Genomic DNA, 17105 nt, shown 5'->3' with positions numbered 1-17105 from the left:
GACAGGTCCTCAGTCTGTCAAATGGATCATACAAGGTCTCCAAGTCCGAAAGTAAGTGGTCGCACACCACGACCAGCAGGGGGGGCCACAAATAACAGTGACACGGAGGCAGACGAGGATAAAGAGAGAGACCTGAAGGCTCCGCCTGCACATCGAGGTCCACTGAAAACCGTCCCCTCCCACCATAAGTCAGCCGACTGGACCTTCACAGGCTATAGAGGCTCCGAAGAGTGGCACAAGAGCTTCTGTGACACACTGGATCTGGCCAGAAGAGATAATGAAGAACTAGCTGAGCAACTTCGGCTAGCGAAGGAAAGAATACAAAGACATAGGGACGCCGAGGAAAGAAGAATATTACAACAATCGACGCCCAATCAAGGGAATCACATTATAGAGCCACCCACCCGAAAAATTTCTGGTGAGATCATCATTGAGACTGCAAAAGAGGCCCGACTCAGGCAAAGACAACAATGTGTAGCCAAAGACATAGCGGCTTTAGAACAGAATATAACCGACTGGATGGACTGCCTGGAACCAGTCAGTCGCACTCGATCTGGAAGACAGTATGGAGTCCGCACAGAAGAAGAGGAGGACGAAGACCTCATATGCCCATTGGTGGTTAGAAATGGTCATCATGTGTATACCCCATGGAGCTGGACAGACATGGTGGGGCTGGCCAACAGACTGCCAGACATCACCCAAGGAGCTGGGAGATGGATAACTGCCTTAGAAGAAGGCACTGCAGGGGTAACCTTGTCTTTAGGTGACATAAAAGCCTTGCTAATGCATGTCATGGGAAAACATGACACTGAAGAATTAGCAGGAAAGGTTGGACTAACACAAATGATGGGCACAAATCAACATGATGAAGTCCCCTTTAATCGCTATAGAAACTCCATGTGGGAAGGACTGAGAAGAAAGTACCCTGAGGTCTTGGATCCCTCTAAATTGGATGATGAGGAGTGGACACCTGAAGAGTGCCCAAAGAAGTTCCTGCACCGATTCCAGAAAAGATGGGCGGAGGAAACAGGAAATGCATGGAACCATTCTCCAGCAACTGAAATCCTGTTTAAAATAACTGTAAAAAAGGCTCTACCAGATGAGGTTCAGAAAGCCCTAGATGGAGTCGTGGGACTATCGAAAATGAATTGGGCTTTATACTCTGAGCATATTTGTCACCATCTTGAAATCTACAAGAAAGAAAAACAAAAAGAAGAAGATGCAGCAAAATCCCTGACGAAAAAAATTGGTGCAGATGCAGTTGGGAGAGCTAACCAAAGTCAAGAAAGAAAAAACAAAGACCCAGGCACCAATGATGACCCCTGTTCCTTCTGAGTCGGCAAGCCTAGGCCCTACGGCAAACACTGCTGCCACCTTACAGGCACCTGTGGTAACAGCCACACAGAGCCCCCAAGGAGCAGCAGGGAGCACTGCTGCAGGAGAAGTCTCAGCACCAGTGGAGCATCACTATCACTACCATAGCACTGGCACACCCGGAAATGGACCCACCTACAGTCATGGGTGGAGAGGAGAGTCACGGAACTTTCAAGGTCAAAGAGGAGGGTGGCGAAGAGGATCTCGCCAACCTTCATTTGGAAACAGATTCCAAAACTCAGCTCCCAGGAACAGTCAAGCGGGACCGCCTATGGGACCAACACCCCCAATAGGGGATCAACCCTCTAATGAGTGTTGGAGCTGTGGACAACCTGGACATTGAATGAGAAATTGTCCAGCCCGACCTTGGGTTGGACCCTCTGCCTACTGGCAATAGGGAGGCCTAGAGAAGACAGAGGGGGAAACGGTGGCATTGGCTATTTCGATGATACCTAAGGAAGAGCCAACCGTCACTGTTAATATACAAAGCAGAGATTTCCCGTTCATGGTGGATACAGGGGCAACATACTCTTGCATAGGGAAAATGGGCGCTCATCTCCCCCTCTCTGGGTCTGTAATTAAGACCATCGGCTTCTCTGGGAAGACTCAAATAATACCGTTTACACGCCCACTTCCTGTAACGATTGCAGGAAAAACAATTGAAGCACCCCTGTTATACTCACAAAATACACCTGTGAATTTGCTGGGAAGAGACATTTTATGTAAGCTACAAACCCAGATAGTGTGTACCCATCAAGGACTGCAAATACACTTTCCTGACGAAGCACTCACCAACATTATGGTGCTTATGGACATGGAAAATAAGGTCCGACCTGTGCAACCCATGGTATACTGGCTGAAGTTACAACCAGAAAATTTAAATCTTCAACTGGAATGGGAAAAATGGAAGCCCTGGGCAGAACAACACTATGAAGCAGTATGTACACCTAGTTTACCTTTACATGTCACCCTGATGTTCGATGCCAAACAAGAACAAACTGACTATGCATGCTGCTGGGATGCATTGATGAATCAACGGCTGTTTCACATAACCACCACAGAAATTTATTTAGGCCCCCAAGGGGCCGCAGCTTCTGTCAAGCTAACTTCAGCTGAACAACAATGGTATCAAGTGCCGAATGCCATGCCTCATGTGACCCTTTTAGTCTCAGAAAAGTACGAATCCCATGACCTAGGTCCAATGGTAAAGACAGCCTCAGAAGTTGAAGAATGGCAAAACATGGAAAGTCCACAAGTACATCTGTCAAAAGACTAGCAGTTTATACGAATTAATTTAAAAGTAAATGATGAGGCTATAGCTCAAAAAGTGGAGCTCAATCCTAGATCAGAGGGACAGATGGTGTTATCGGCCCAACAAGAGAAATTGTTAGAGCAAATACCACCAGTGGTGTGGTCCAAAAGCAAAACGGATGTAGGACTAGTAAAAACAGCCTTACCAGTAAAAATAAAAGTAAAACCGGGAGCAAAACTGCCTCACCAAAGGCAGTATCCATTAAAACCTCAGGCTATTGAAGGCATAAAACCAGTAATTAAGGGACTAATGGCAGCTGGAGTTCTAATAAAAACTGCAAGCCCATGCAATACTCCTATCTATCCTATCCCTAAAAACAATACCAAAGAGTATCGGCTGGTACATGATCTGCGTCCTATCAATGCAATAATAGAAATGGATGCACCTATAGTACCTGATCCGCATACTATACTATCAAGCATCCCTGCTGGAGCAAAATGGTACACAGTAATAGATCTGTGTTCAGCCTATTTCAGTGTGCCTGTGCACCCAGACTCACAACATTTGTTTGCATTCACATTTCTGGGACAACAGCTAACGTATACACGGCTACCTCAGGGACTGAACCTGTCCCCAGCCATCTTTAACAAAGTCCTGGCTGAAGATTTACAACACCTTGACATACCCAGTACATTGGTGCAATATATGGATGATCTCCTTATTGCATCAGAGACTCAAGAACAGTGTGAAAAAGATTCATTAATTGTATTGCATGCATTGGCAGATGGAGGTCATAAAGTAAGTAAGGACAAATTGCAGTTCTGCAAACAACAAGTAGAATACTTGGGAAGACAGTTGTGTGGGACCACGCGATGTATAGCCCCAAGCCAAGTGGAGGCTATAATCAAGGCTCCCAAACCCCAAACAGTGGGACAGATGCTTTCATTCCTTGGGATGGCAGGGTACAGTCGGCCGTGGATTTGTGATTATGCTATAAAACCTGCACCTTTGCGTGCCATGATTAGAGCAGTGGGGCAAACAAGCAATGCAGCTCTCCTCGTCTGGACAGATCAGGCAACGGGAGCTTTTGAGGCCCTAAAAACAGACATGCAATCTGCTCCCGCGTTAGGTAACCCAGATTATGGGAAACCTTTCCATTTGTATGTTACTGAAAAAGCTGGTTATGCTTGTGCTGTACTAATGCAGGAAACAAATGAAGGAAAACAACCATTGGCCTATTATAGTACAAAGCTTGACAACATTGAAACAGGATTGCCACCATGCTATCAGGGTCTAGCAGCAGCTGCCTTTGCATTTCAAAAAGCATCATCCATAATCATGGGACATGCAGTAACGTTGTACACGTCGCATCAGTTACATGCCCTGCTAACCAGTCAACGTTTTGTCTTAACACAAGCTAGACGCACTGGATATGAAGTTGTGTTGTCCGCTCCAGAAATAACAATACAACGTTGTCACACGGTGAATCCCGCCACCAAATTGACCACACCGTTAGATGGTACTCCACATAACTGTGTGGCAGAGACAGAGAAATTTTTGAGAGCCAGAGAACATTTGTATAATCACGCCATAGATGCAGATCTAACCCTGTTCGTGGATGGCTCATGCTTTCGGGATGCCGCGGGATTGCATGCGGGTATGGGGATTGTTAAACTAAACACGGATGGCGAGACCTTTGAATTACTGGAGTCCCAAGGAATTGATCAGCCTTGTTCAGCCCAACTGGCAGAAATCAAAGCCTTAACTATGGCTTGCCAGATAGCTAAAGATCAACGTGTTAATATCTACACAGACTCGGCCTACGCTTATGGCGTATGTCATGTACATGCAAACATTTGGAAACAAAGGGGATTCCTGAGAGCAGATGGCACCCCTGTCACTCATGGAGAAGCGATTTCCCAACTGTTACAAGCTCTCCAATTACCGTCTGAGGTAGCCATCATTAAATGTGCAGGTCATCAAAAGAATAATAACATCATAGCTCAAGGTAACAACCTAGCAGATGACGCAGCTCGCAAAGGAGCACAAGGAGAAAATATGTTTCCCCTGCTAACCATCCAAGATTGTGCCCCACTGGTTTCACTTGACGCACTGATAGTGGCTCAAAGTAGGGCCAGTGGAGAAGAAAAACGAATGTGGGTTAAACGAGGCGCTATTGAGACACGCAGTCAGGGGCCAGCGGACAAGCTGTGGCGCAGTAATCATGGACATTTTGTGTTACCCACCAATTTATTACGACATGCAATCATTTGGGCCCACGGACCCGATCATTGTTCGCGAGTCCAAATTATGAACAAACTAAAAGCTGTCTGGTGGTCACCATATATGGCAGCAACAGTGGACCGTTTGTTGAATGAGTGTGAGGTATGTGCACAGTACAATGTCCGGAAATCATTCACAGCCCCTTTAGCCCACATTCCGGTCCCTGATGGGCCATTCAGACATCTTATGATGGATTTCATAGACATGGGAGCTGAAAATTGAGTTAAACGAATGAGATATGTTTTGGTAGTGATATGCAGATTCAGCCGATGGATTGAGGCAGTAGCCTCTGCAAATCAAGACCATAAAACGGTAGCCAAATTCTTGTGCCGAGATGTCTTTCCAAGATTTGGCATTCCAGATACTATCTCATCTGACAACGGTAGGGCTTTTGTAGCCAAGGTTACACAAGAAACATTCAAACAATTGGGTATCAAACAGAAGTTTGGGTGTGTTTATCACCCTCAATCAAATGGGGCAGTGGAACGGGCTAATGGCATTTTAAAGAACAAACTAGCAAAAATCATAGCAGACAGCAATGGCAAACTAACCTGGCTGGATGCGTTGCCGCTTGCTTTATTGTCAATGCGCTCACAAACTAACCGACTAACCCATTTGACACCATTTGAAGCTCTTACAGGTCGGCCGATGCCTATTCCATACCTGAGAGGACCCTACGAAGGACCATCGCTGGAGCAGCTACAAGACGAATGGCATAATTATCTGAGACAGTTAACCCAAATACACAAAACTATCTTTTTGCAGGTCAAAGGTGCTACAGAAGACAGAGAAGCAGAGATTCCACTTGAAAATCAGAGCATCCAGCCTGGTGATCTGGTTTACATCAAGGTGTTCAAAAAGAAGTGGGACAGGCCCCGCCGAGAAGGTCCTTTTAAAGTTATTCTTGCCTCACGTACAGCAGTCAAAGTAGACGGTAAGGACACTTGGTTTCATTTAAACCACTGCTGTAGGGTTGGTGGCCCAGCGCCCCTGCGGCCTCGGCAAGCTCGTCTTGGCAGAGCCGCCGGGCCAAGGGGGGAAGCAGGAGAAGCCAGAGACCCTACAGCAGCACCGAGGGACGGCCACGCCTCCCTGCAGCCAGAAGAAGCACAGAGGGAAGGCCACGCCTCCCTGCAGCCAGGCGAACACTGGCCAAGGCGCTCACAGAGACTGATTGAACAAAGACGACGCACAGCTTCAGAGAGTAGTGGATCCCTGCCAGATAGAGCAGCGACAGACTCAGATGCAGACTCAGAAACAACTGGAGACGCAGGCCAACAGACAGACAGAAATACAGACCGACAGATAGACAGGCCACAGGAATTACAGACTCGGACAGCAACTCAGTAGATTTACCGACAGAAGAACCGCAGGAAGTACAACCCAGACAAAGCACAGATACACCACACATCCCTAGTGACAGCTCATCTAGTGACGGCTCACTTAGTAGCACATCTCAACAGTCATCAGAGCAATGATTAAGGAATTATTCAAGGGATTGACAATACTACTGGTGGTCAGTATGGGAGAAAATAGACATCCAAAACATACAACGGACTGTGCCGTGGCCATGGCCGCAATAGCAGCTAAACAAGGCATTCTAAACACAGGAAAAACATATAATTTGGTATACATTAAATCAAAAGCCTACAAGAACATAGGAATACAGGGAAAGCTGGGGGATTACATATTAGGCGAAGCCATTAGCATCAAATGTGAAGAGGAGGGAACACTCAACATAGAGGTAATTTGTGATAAAAGAGGATGCAGGGAAACCAAGCAAGACGTAACTGTTACAGTACATGAAGCCACAAAATGGGTAAAAATCAAACCAAGGAAAAAGAGGACAATTAGAAGCCTAGAAACAAGCAGTCACTTAGGGAGATGGGATCCCAGTACAGACCTAGCCCGCACACAAGGGTTGAAGACCAATTTATTTTACCAATGGTTGAAATTTTTGGCTAGGCAGATCAGTGAAAAGCCTTGCATAGCCTGTCACCGGAAAGGTGTGATACCTCAGGCTAAACCCCTACCTGATATCAATAACTGTTATAGGAGTCCCCAACATAACTCAGACCAAGCAGAATGCTATACACAATGTGTTATGAAAATGGCAGTAGGTGATGAAAAATATGCTGCCGACAGTAAACTTTGTCCAGTGCCCCTAAGTACAGAAGGAACCGTTCCACCTATGATTAAAATAGAGAAAGGGATGATACACCCATTCTGTATAGCTAAAGGCTTAGTAGCACAATACATAAGCGATTGGCAGGGACGACCCAGCCAAAACACCACATACAGTGTATGCAAAAGCAGCAAGAATACAAACCGGCCAAAACAGCATGGAACATTACCGTCTGTCACACCCTGCCAGCAGCAGGCATACAGTGTGAACAAATAGTACCGGCCACAGGGGGGTCTGTAATTGGACTGAATCTCACCCATGCTTCATGGGTATCTACTCCAAATTTAGCTAAGGGAACGGTACCCTTAGCTGACATCTTTTGTGATGCTCACAGGAGCAATAACAGTAATTGAAATGCCAAATTCAATACAACCCATGCCACAGAAACTTCGTAAGAAAAGAGGAATAATGACGTTTAAAACAGACTACAACATCACAGTAAGAAACGGGATACCAGAAGGGATACCCCGACAGTTAGAAGCCATAGATAGTAGCAGAGTTAAAGCAGATGAAGATGCGGATAAATGGGGATGGGCATTGGCTCTGTTCGGGGTTACTCCAAAAATCCGTTCTAGGTTCCAGGAGGTGCAGTGGATTAATTACTTGTGGTATAATCAGCAAAGATACCTGAACTGGACATTGGCAGCAGTAGGAGCCTTAACCGAACAACTGCACGCCACCTCGCTAATGACAATGCAAAATAGATTAGCTATCGAGATGATGATGGCTGATGAACAAGGAGTTTGTATTATGATCAAAGCCACCGAATGTTGCACAGCTATTCCCATGCGTACAGGGGAAGACGGAAATTTGACAGAGCTCTTAATCACACTTGGAGAGATGCAACAGGAACTGTTAAGTAACTCCATAGGAGGGAGAAATGAAACTGACGATTCTGGATACATTGTAGGGAATGGAATGAATATTGGCCCACTATTTTCACTGTTTGGGACTCTAAGGAGAGGGTGGATATCATGGAAAGACTGGTTATACCAGATAGGTGTAATCTTGGCACTAACAGGGGTGACGGTCTTGCTGGTAATATGTTGTGGTATTCCCTTGATAAAATTTCTGGTCAATAAATTGCTTTCATCCACAGTAGGACAGCTCCCACTGTTAGCCATCCGAGCCCTAGAAGAAAGCACAAACGAAACAGACAGAGAACCAGAATATATGGAAATGGATGAAATACCAATTATCCTCCCCGACAGCCCCCAGCTCCCTAATATTGTGGCGTATACCCCAGATAGGGAGGACTGGGATGGACCGTGCTTGGTGATATTGTAGACGAGGAAGAAGACATGCACGCACATTTACATTCACACTCATGCACCCACAAAAATGAGGGATAGGATAGACAATATCTGAAAGAATGACATGGAGCTGTAATAATGAACGTATATGTATATTACTAGGACACAGGAGTATGGCTGAGAGACCAGACTCCCCTGATCAGGGACCTATGCCTGATCTGCCTCTATCAAGTCTGATTGGACTCTCAGAGCTGTTTGGAGAAGAGGATATACAGGAGGGATGGTCGAGACATGATTGGTCGCCACAGCCGCCTTCCATCCAGCAGCTACACCAGTTGGCAACAGAAGGATCTTCATTGTTCCAGCACCTGGCGATGACGGCTTCACAGAATCTGCCTGCAGCAAGAGTCGGCCCGAGGACTCCACCATCACCTGAAGGACCCTTTGGACTCAGGAACACACCCCTTCCGCAGATGCCATGGAGACAGTCACATGTGCCAGTGGCAACAATACCCTCCAGGGGAGGCAGCCAAGGTCGGCCATATGCAGCAACCGCCCGAGTGCATCCTAGACCCAATTCACTGCTAGGACCTGTCCCCAGCTTTCCACCCCCAAGGCAGGAGAGATATTCTGATCAGCCCAGTACCTCTGGAGGAGGATCAGCAGGGGTAGACCTTAGCCGAACTCACCCACCAGGACAGAGGGGAGCTTTGTACAGGCTGCTAAATGCCCAGAGTGTCCCACCCACTTGCCTGTGCGACATCAACAATACTCCCCCCACACACGAAATGCCTTCCCCCTTGTACTTCCTGTCCCCTGGACTGCACAACCTTAATCTGGTCATGGTCACCCCACAGGACATGGCAATCTTGGTTCGAGAGCTTCGTCTTCCACAAGAGTCTGTTCCAAAAACCTTGGAGCAGCTCCTGCCCCTCACAAATCACATTCCCCATGAGCTATTTGAGGAAATCATGCCACAACTAAGTCAGACAGCTGCATACCTGTTCAGGATACACCGTGACAATGCCAACATCTCTTGTGCTCAGGAGGGCCTCCATACTCAACTGTGTGGTCTTCAGTCTAGTATGGACATGCTAGCCTGCATGATGGAGCATATGGAAAGGGAACAGCTAGGGCTGGCCACCACCACCCTGAATGTGGGCAAGAATTCTCTGGGGGCCCTGTACAACCTGGCCAAGCAGCACAAGGAGCTGGAAAGATCCATCAGAGAACTGCACGACTGTCTGAAAGCCAGAATTCCTGATCCTCCCCCACTACCCCTGAAAGGCCAACCTCCCCATGTTCCCCAACTTCTCCCAAAACTTCAGATGCTGAGTAAATGCTGAGGAGCGCGGACTGACGTAATGGCACTGAACACGGACTATGATCTTGGTTCTTGAGTTTGAATTGCGGACTGGTTTCAGAAATCTGAGTGTAAATAAAAACAAAGAAGGATATATGTTAGTAACGAAGGCTGGGTAAATGTCTGTCCTTACCATCATCTGCGTAACACAGATAAAGCTAAATGCATACACATAGATATCACATTGCAAAGTTATAAAAAGGGGACCCTTACACGGCGTGTTTGTAGATTTAGTAGTAAAGATGCACCATAGGGACCCCTTTTTTCTTAAATTATAGCATGCCTCAAGAGACATGCATCGCCTAAATTTGGCGTCTGGCCAAAACGGGCATTAGAAAACAAGCTGAAAAAGAAGAAAAACAAAGTGGAGAATGTTGAGAAATGGCCTATAATGAAAACCATTATACGATTGACTAAGGCAAATGACTTAAGGACGGACATGAAGGGAAACCATTTATTGTGTTTATCATTTAACTAGACATAGCTGCGCTAACCTTAGAATAGTTACTTGATTGGTTGACTAAATAGTGGTAACGTAGGGGTTATTTGATGCATTTAAATAATAAATGTGTGACGCTTTAACAAAATAATATGTAGAACCAAGTATAATGGGTTGGAGCCTCTGGTTGAGTGAGTCAATAGATGCCAGAAGATGATTGGTTGCACTGATGTCAATGTGAAGCCTTTACTTTGCCATGATTAAGAGGTTGATGTAACTTGTTTTATGTGGCCATTTTAAGTGCCTTGAATTACACCAAAACTCAATGTTTGAATGTCACCTTGTGTTGATATAATCCAGCTAATTGCTCACCTTGTGCCTTAGTATGTAGGTTCACCTGCACTGCAATATATTTACCGTGTGAAGTATCACTGATATTCATATCCGCACCAGAGTTATCAGTAACTCGAGTGATGTGTTTTTCTTTTTTATTGCAATGCACAAATGAGGATGTCTTGTCAGTAAACAACCCAAGAGTATAGTTGATGTAATGGGACTCTTTCGAGTCCCAGAGGAGGGACTGTAGAAGAATTTTTAGGTCCATATTTGAACTGTGATGAACTATCAAGTGTCCTGATCCGAACTGTATGTCCTCTGGTTGAACTAGCAGGTGTTCAACCCAAAAAAAGGGCTCTATTAGTCATTTAGTCTGTCAGGGGCTTTCCAAGGCCTTTTAGGTGCTTTCCCGCAGGCCACGTGCGGGGGCCTCAGGCCAGCTGCACGTGTGGCTGAGGCCACGTGCGGAGGGGGCCTCAGGCCAGCTGCACCTGTGGCTGAAGGTCTTTTAAAAAAATCAGTTGTAAATCCTTCATGTTTTAATGGGAGCGTTTGTCACATTGAAATAATGGCCTAACACCTGCTTAGGGTTCACTAGAGGACGCTTCCAATAGAAAACCATGTCTTGGGAATGAAATAAATAAAAAAGTCGAAGGAGGAGCGATGCCCGCGGGTCTCCAATAAATAGACGAGCGCGGTTGTCATATTCAGTCTCTCTAGAGGACTCAGTTTGTCTAAGCTTTGTGTCGAAGGCTTAAATAAACTTAAAAACTCTGTGCATTTTATCTTGCTTAAGGCTGAATTATTCTAAAGTGTTGTGTCCTCTTTCTAGCATATCACTTGCAATTAGTTTGTGTTATCTAAAAGACGACATCCTGAGAAGACCAAAAAGACGAGCCGCGACAAGCACAACCTGTTTATTTGATCCTATACCAACAAAACTGTTTAAGGACCTGTGGTCCACTCTTGGGCCGACTGTGCTGGAAATTATTAATCTTTCTTTAACTTCTGGATCTGTTCCTAAATGTTTCAAATCTGCAGTGATTAAACCATTACTTAAGAAACCTAATCTTGACCCTAGTGTATTGAAAAACTATCAGCTGATATCAAATCCATCATTTTGCTCTAAAATTCTGGAAAAAGTGGTGTCACGGCAGCAACAATTTCAATTTCAATTTATTTTTATTTATATAGCGCCAAATCACAACAGAGTTGCCTCAAAGCGCTTCACACAAGTAAGGTCTAACGTTACTAACCCCCAGAGCAACAGTGGTAAGGAAAAACTCCCTCTAAGGAAGAAACCTCAAGCAGACCAGACTCAAAGGGGTGACCCTCTGCTTGGGCCATGATACAAACATAAATTACAGAACAATTCACAGACAAATATACAAGAAATGCTGTTGGTGCACAGGACAGGAAGATCGCCAACACAAATACAACTCCCATCCCTGGATGGAGCTGCACCTTAAACAGAGAAAAAACAGAATCGGGCATCAGAAAGACAAAAAATACAGTATTATTTGTCAGCATTAAACAACAACAAAAACAGAGACATACTAAGGTGATCAAAGGCCAATAGCCCTAAACTTCACTAAAAGACCCAGAATTTAGCTAAAGTTGAGGCCGCGGCCCGCTCCAATTACTAATAACATGAATTAAAAGAGTAAAAAGCATAGTAACATACTATGCCAGTATGCTAGACATATGAAAGGGAAAATAAGTGCGTCTTAAGTCTGGACTTGAAAGTCTCCACATAATCTGACTGTTTTATTGATGCAGGGAGATCATTCCACAGAACAGGGGCACGATAAGAGAAAGTTCTGTGACCCGCAGACTTCTTATTCACCTTAGGGACACAAAGCAAAGTAGTCCTGAACCTTGAAAACACAAAGCTTGGGCCAGTGTATAGGATTTAATTAGGTCAGCTAGGTAGGGAGGTGCCAGTCCATGAATAATTTTATAGGTTAGTAGCAGAACCTTAAAATCTGATCTCACTGGGACAGGAAGCCAGTGAAGAGACGCCAAAATGGGTGTAATGTGGTCAAACTTTCAGCTTTGTGTCAAAAGTCTGGCTGCAGCATTTTGAACCAATTGGAGAGCCCTAATGCTAGACTGCAGTAAACCAGAAAATAAAACATTGCAGTAGTCCAAACTAGAAGAGATAAATGCATGGATCAGGGTCTCAGCATCAGCCATAGACAGGATGGGACAAATCTTCGCTATATTTCACAGGTAGAAGAAAGCAGTCCTAGTAATATTTCTAATGTGGAGGTCAAAGGACAACATAGGATCAAAAATTACCCCAGCATGTGGACTATCTTACTGAGAATAATCTCTTTGAGCCACTGCAGTCTACTTTCAGAAAATATTCCACAGAGACGGCTCTCACTAAAGTGGTGAATGATCTTCTGCTTACAATGGATTCAGACACCACTACTGTTCTGTTGCTGTTAGATCTCAGTGCTGCATTTGATACCGTGGATCATCATATTCTACTTGATAGGCTGGAAAATCATTTTGGGATTACTGGGAGTGCCCTTGCATGGCTGACGTCATACTTGACCAGTCGTTCTCACAGTGTTTTGTACAGTAACACTGTCTCTAACCTTAGTGACATGAAATTTGGGGTTCCACAGGGGTCCGTCTTAGGCCCCCTGCGTTTCTTCCTTTATATAGCACCCCTTGGACATATTGTGGTGTTTTGGGATTACCTTTCACTGCTATGCTGATGATACTTAGTTATACATGCCGATAACCGCTGGTAATCTCATCCACATAAAATCCTTACAACATTGCCTTGCATCAGTGAGAAGCAGGATGTCTAGAAACTTCCTACTTTTAAACTCTGATAAGACTGAAATTATGGTTCTTGGTCCAGTGAGACATCAGCATAAATTTGACCAGTTAACACTTAACCTTGGCCCGTGTGTCATACATCACACTGACAAAGTGAGGAATTCATCATAGTACAGAAACAGCATTAGTGAAGGTTACAAATGATCTTCTTATGGCCTCAGACAGTGGACTCATCTCTGTGCTCATCCTGTTAGACCTCAGTGCAGCTTTTGATACTGTTGACCATAAAATTTTATTACAGAGATTAGAGCATGCCATAGGTATTAAAGGCACTGCACTGTGGTGGTTCGAATCATATTTATCTAATAGATTACAATTTGTTCATGTAAATGGGGTGTCTTCTTCACGGACTAAGGTTAATTATGGACTTCCACAAGGTTCTGTGCTAGGACCGATTTTATTCACTTTATACATGCTTCCCTTAGGCAGTATTATTAGAAAGCATTGCTTAAATTTTCATTGTTACGCAGATGATACCCAGCTTTATCTATCCATGAAGCCAGAGGACACACACCAATTAGTTCAACTGCAGAAATGTCTTTCAGACATAAAGACATGGATGACCTCTAATTTCCTGCTTTTAAATTCAGATAAAACTGAAGTTATTGTACTTGGCCCCACAAATCTTAGAAACATGGTGTCTAACCAGATCCTTACTCTGATGGCATTACTCTGACCTCCAGTAATACTGTGAGAAATCTTGGAGTCATTTTTGATCAGGATATGTCCTTCGATGCGCATATTAAGCAAATATGTAGGACTGCTTTTTTGCATTTATGCAATATCTCTAAAATTAGAAAGGTCTTGTCTCAGAGTGATGCTGAAAAACTAATTCATGCATTTATTTCTTCTAGGCTGGACTATTGTAATTCATTATTATCAGGTTGTCCTAAAAGTTCCCTGAAAAGCCTTCAGTTAATTCAAAATGCTGCAGCTAGAGTACTGACGGGGACTAGAAGGAGAGAGCATATCTCACCCATATTGGCCTCTCTTCATTGGCTCCCTGTTAATTCCAGAAGAGAATTTAAAATTCTTCTTCTTACTTATAAGGTTTTGAATAATCAGGTCCCATCTTATCTTAGGGACCTCATAGTACCATATCACCCCAATAGAGCACTTCGCTCTCAGACTGCAGGCTTACTTGTAGTTCCTAGGGTTTGTAAGAGTAGAATGGGAGGCAGAGCCTTCAGCTTTCAGGCTCCTCTCCTGTGGAACCAGCTCCCAATTCAGATCAGGGAGACAGACACCCTCTCTACTTTTAAGATTAGGCTTAAAACTTTCCTTTTCGCTAAGGCTTATAGTTAGGGCTGGATCAGGTGACCCTGAACCATCCCTTAGTTATGCTGCTATAGACTTAGACTGCTGGGGGGTTCCCATGATGCACTGAGTGTTTCTTTCTCTTTTTGCTCTGTATGCACCACTCTGCATTTAATCATTAGTGATTGATCTCTGCTCCCCTCCACAGCATGTCTTTTTCCTGGTTCTCTCCCTCAGCCCCAACCAGTCCCAGCAGAAGACTGCCCTGAGCCTGGTTCTGCTGGAGGTTTCTTCCTGTTAAAAGGGAGTTTTTCCTTCCCACTGTCACCAAGTGCTTGCTCATACGGGATCGTTTTGACCGTTGGGGTTTTTCTGTAATTATTGTATGGCTTTGCCTTACAATATAAAGCGCCTTGGGATAACTGTTTGTTGTGATTTGGCGCTATATAAATAAAATTGATTTGATTTAATTTTTGATCCTATGTTGTCCTTTGATCTGCACATTAGAAATATTACTAGGACTGCTTTCTTCCACCTGTGAAATATAGTGAAGATTCGTCCCATCCTGTCTATGGCTGATGCTGAGACCCTGATTCCTGTGTTTGTCTCTTCTAGACTGCACTACTGCAATGTTCTATTTTCTGGTTTACTGCAGTCCAGCATTAGGGCTCTCCAACTGGTTCAAAATGCTGCTGCCAGAGTTTTGACACGGATTAGCACCTCCCTACCTACCTGACCTAATTAAATCCTACATACTGACCCGAGCTTTGCGTTCTTAAGGTGCAGGATTACTTTGTGTCCCTAGGGTGAATAAAAACTCTGTGGGTCACAGAGCTTTCTCTTATCGTGCCCCTGTTCTGTGGAATGATCTCCCTGCATCAATAAAACAGTCAGAATCTGTGGAGACTTTCAAGTCCAGACTTAAGACGCACTTATTTTCCCTTTTGTATGTCTAGCATACTGGCATAGTATGTTACTACGCTTTTTACTCTTTTTAATTAATTTTATTAGTAAACGGAGCGGGCTGCGGCCTCAACTTTACCTAAATTCTAGGGCTACTGGCTGGCGATCACCTTAGTATTTCTTCTGTTTTTCTTGTTGCTTAATGCTGACAAATTATACTGTATTTGTTGTCTTTCTGATGCCTGATTCTGTTTTTTCTTTTCTCTCTGTTTGAGGTGCAGCTCCATCCAGAGATGTGTGTGGTATCTGTTCCAGAAACCGTCCTGTGCACCAGCAACATTTCCTGTATATTTGTCCGTGAATTGTTCTGTAATTTATGTCTGTATCATGGTCCAAGCAGAGGATCACCCCTGTGAGTCTGGTCTGCTTGAGGTTTCTTCCTCAGAGGGAGTTTTTTCTTACCACTGTTGCTCTGGGGGTTAGTAAGGTTAGTCCTTACTTGTGTGAAGCACCTTGAGGCAACTCTGTTGTGATTTGGCGCTATATAAATGAAAATAATTTGAAATTGACCTCAGTGTAGACTTACGTTGATGAAGCGGCCGACGTTTCCCTCCTTGCTGGCGTCCACAAAGTAAACCTCCTCCTCCCTCGCTGCTCGCCTTAAAGTTCTCACCACCATGTCCTTCTTCTTATGGACTGTTGTCTTGGAGTCTGTCGTTGCCACGGTGACCTTCGTCTCCTGATCTTGGTCACCTGACCCACCTGGGCATGTAGACAGGCAGCGTTACAGCAAAGAAATGCTTTCAAACAAACATAACATATAAATTTCAAAGCAGAGGACAAGACGTCTGGACCTGCTGATGAGGATTCAGACTCCGGAGCGCCGACCACCAACGTCTGAATCTGACAAAGACAAACAGGCCACCATCAGTCTGCGGAAGGACACTTGTGTAAAAGTCTACAGCTAATTCTAATGACACTCCTCTTCCTGCCAGAGTGTCACAAATGATATGAAGACTTTCTCAGTAGAAAGTGAAAAATGTCGATAACATAGTTCTGAGCCCAGTGACAATGGGAGTTACAACCAAAATGTCACAGGGCTGCATGCCACTGCACAGGCTGAAGATCAGTCTGGTGACTGTGAAATGTAGCACCTGGTTTAAAGAAGCATCTCGGAGGTGAGTATGAGGGTGCAAATGAATGCACACGGCAGCGAGAGCAGCAGCTGACTGCGCGAGGAGAAGGAGGAGGAGCTGTCCGCGGTGCTGAGCTGTGCAGCCCGCCGTCTCCCCTACAAAACACAGATTACAAAAAGCAGCCCAAAGAGGGGCAGAGAAGATACGCCAGAAGCTCCAGAATGAAAAAGAAGCTGTTGGTAGAAACAGGAAGATGTTTCTGATGTCATACGTTTAGCCACAGTCACATGATTTTCTGAAAAAGGGAAGACACGCTTATAAATCTGTGTGACGCAGGACTGTGCCACCAGTGTGCACATGGTGTGCCACAGTCTTAACCCACATTTCCACAAAGCATTTGTATACGTATGTTTTCCGTGTGAAATTTGCCTCGATGGTCTGCACCGTGTACCAGTAAACTGACTTTTC

General features: G+C 44.7%; 1 protein-coding gene across 1 annotated transcript in view; it reads right to left on the bottom strand.

The window, feature by feature from the left end:
• The window catches only part of setdb2 (SET domain bifurcated histone lysine methyltransferase 2), a 59089-nt gene that overhangs the window by 6727 nt on the left and 35257 nt on the right, over positions 1-17105 (bottom strand). The window contains 2 exon segments of the mRNA XM_034181260.1: positions 16088-16263; positions 16356-16398. Of these exon segments, the coding sequence (XP_034037151.1) occupies positions 16088-16263; positions 16356-16398 (219 nt within the window).

The sequence above is a fragment of the Thalassophryne amazonica genome, chromosome 1, assembly GCF_902500255.1.
Source record: "Thalassophryne amazonica chromosome 1, fThaAma1.1, whole genome shotgun sequence".
Classification (NCBI taxonomy): Eukaryota; Metazoa; Chordata; class Actinopteri; order Batrachoidiformes; family Batrachoididae; genus Thalassophryne; species Thalassophryne amazonica.
Note: the sequence above shows the minus strand (reverse complement) of the source record. Positions and strands in the feature narration are given on the sequence as shown.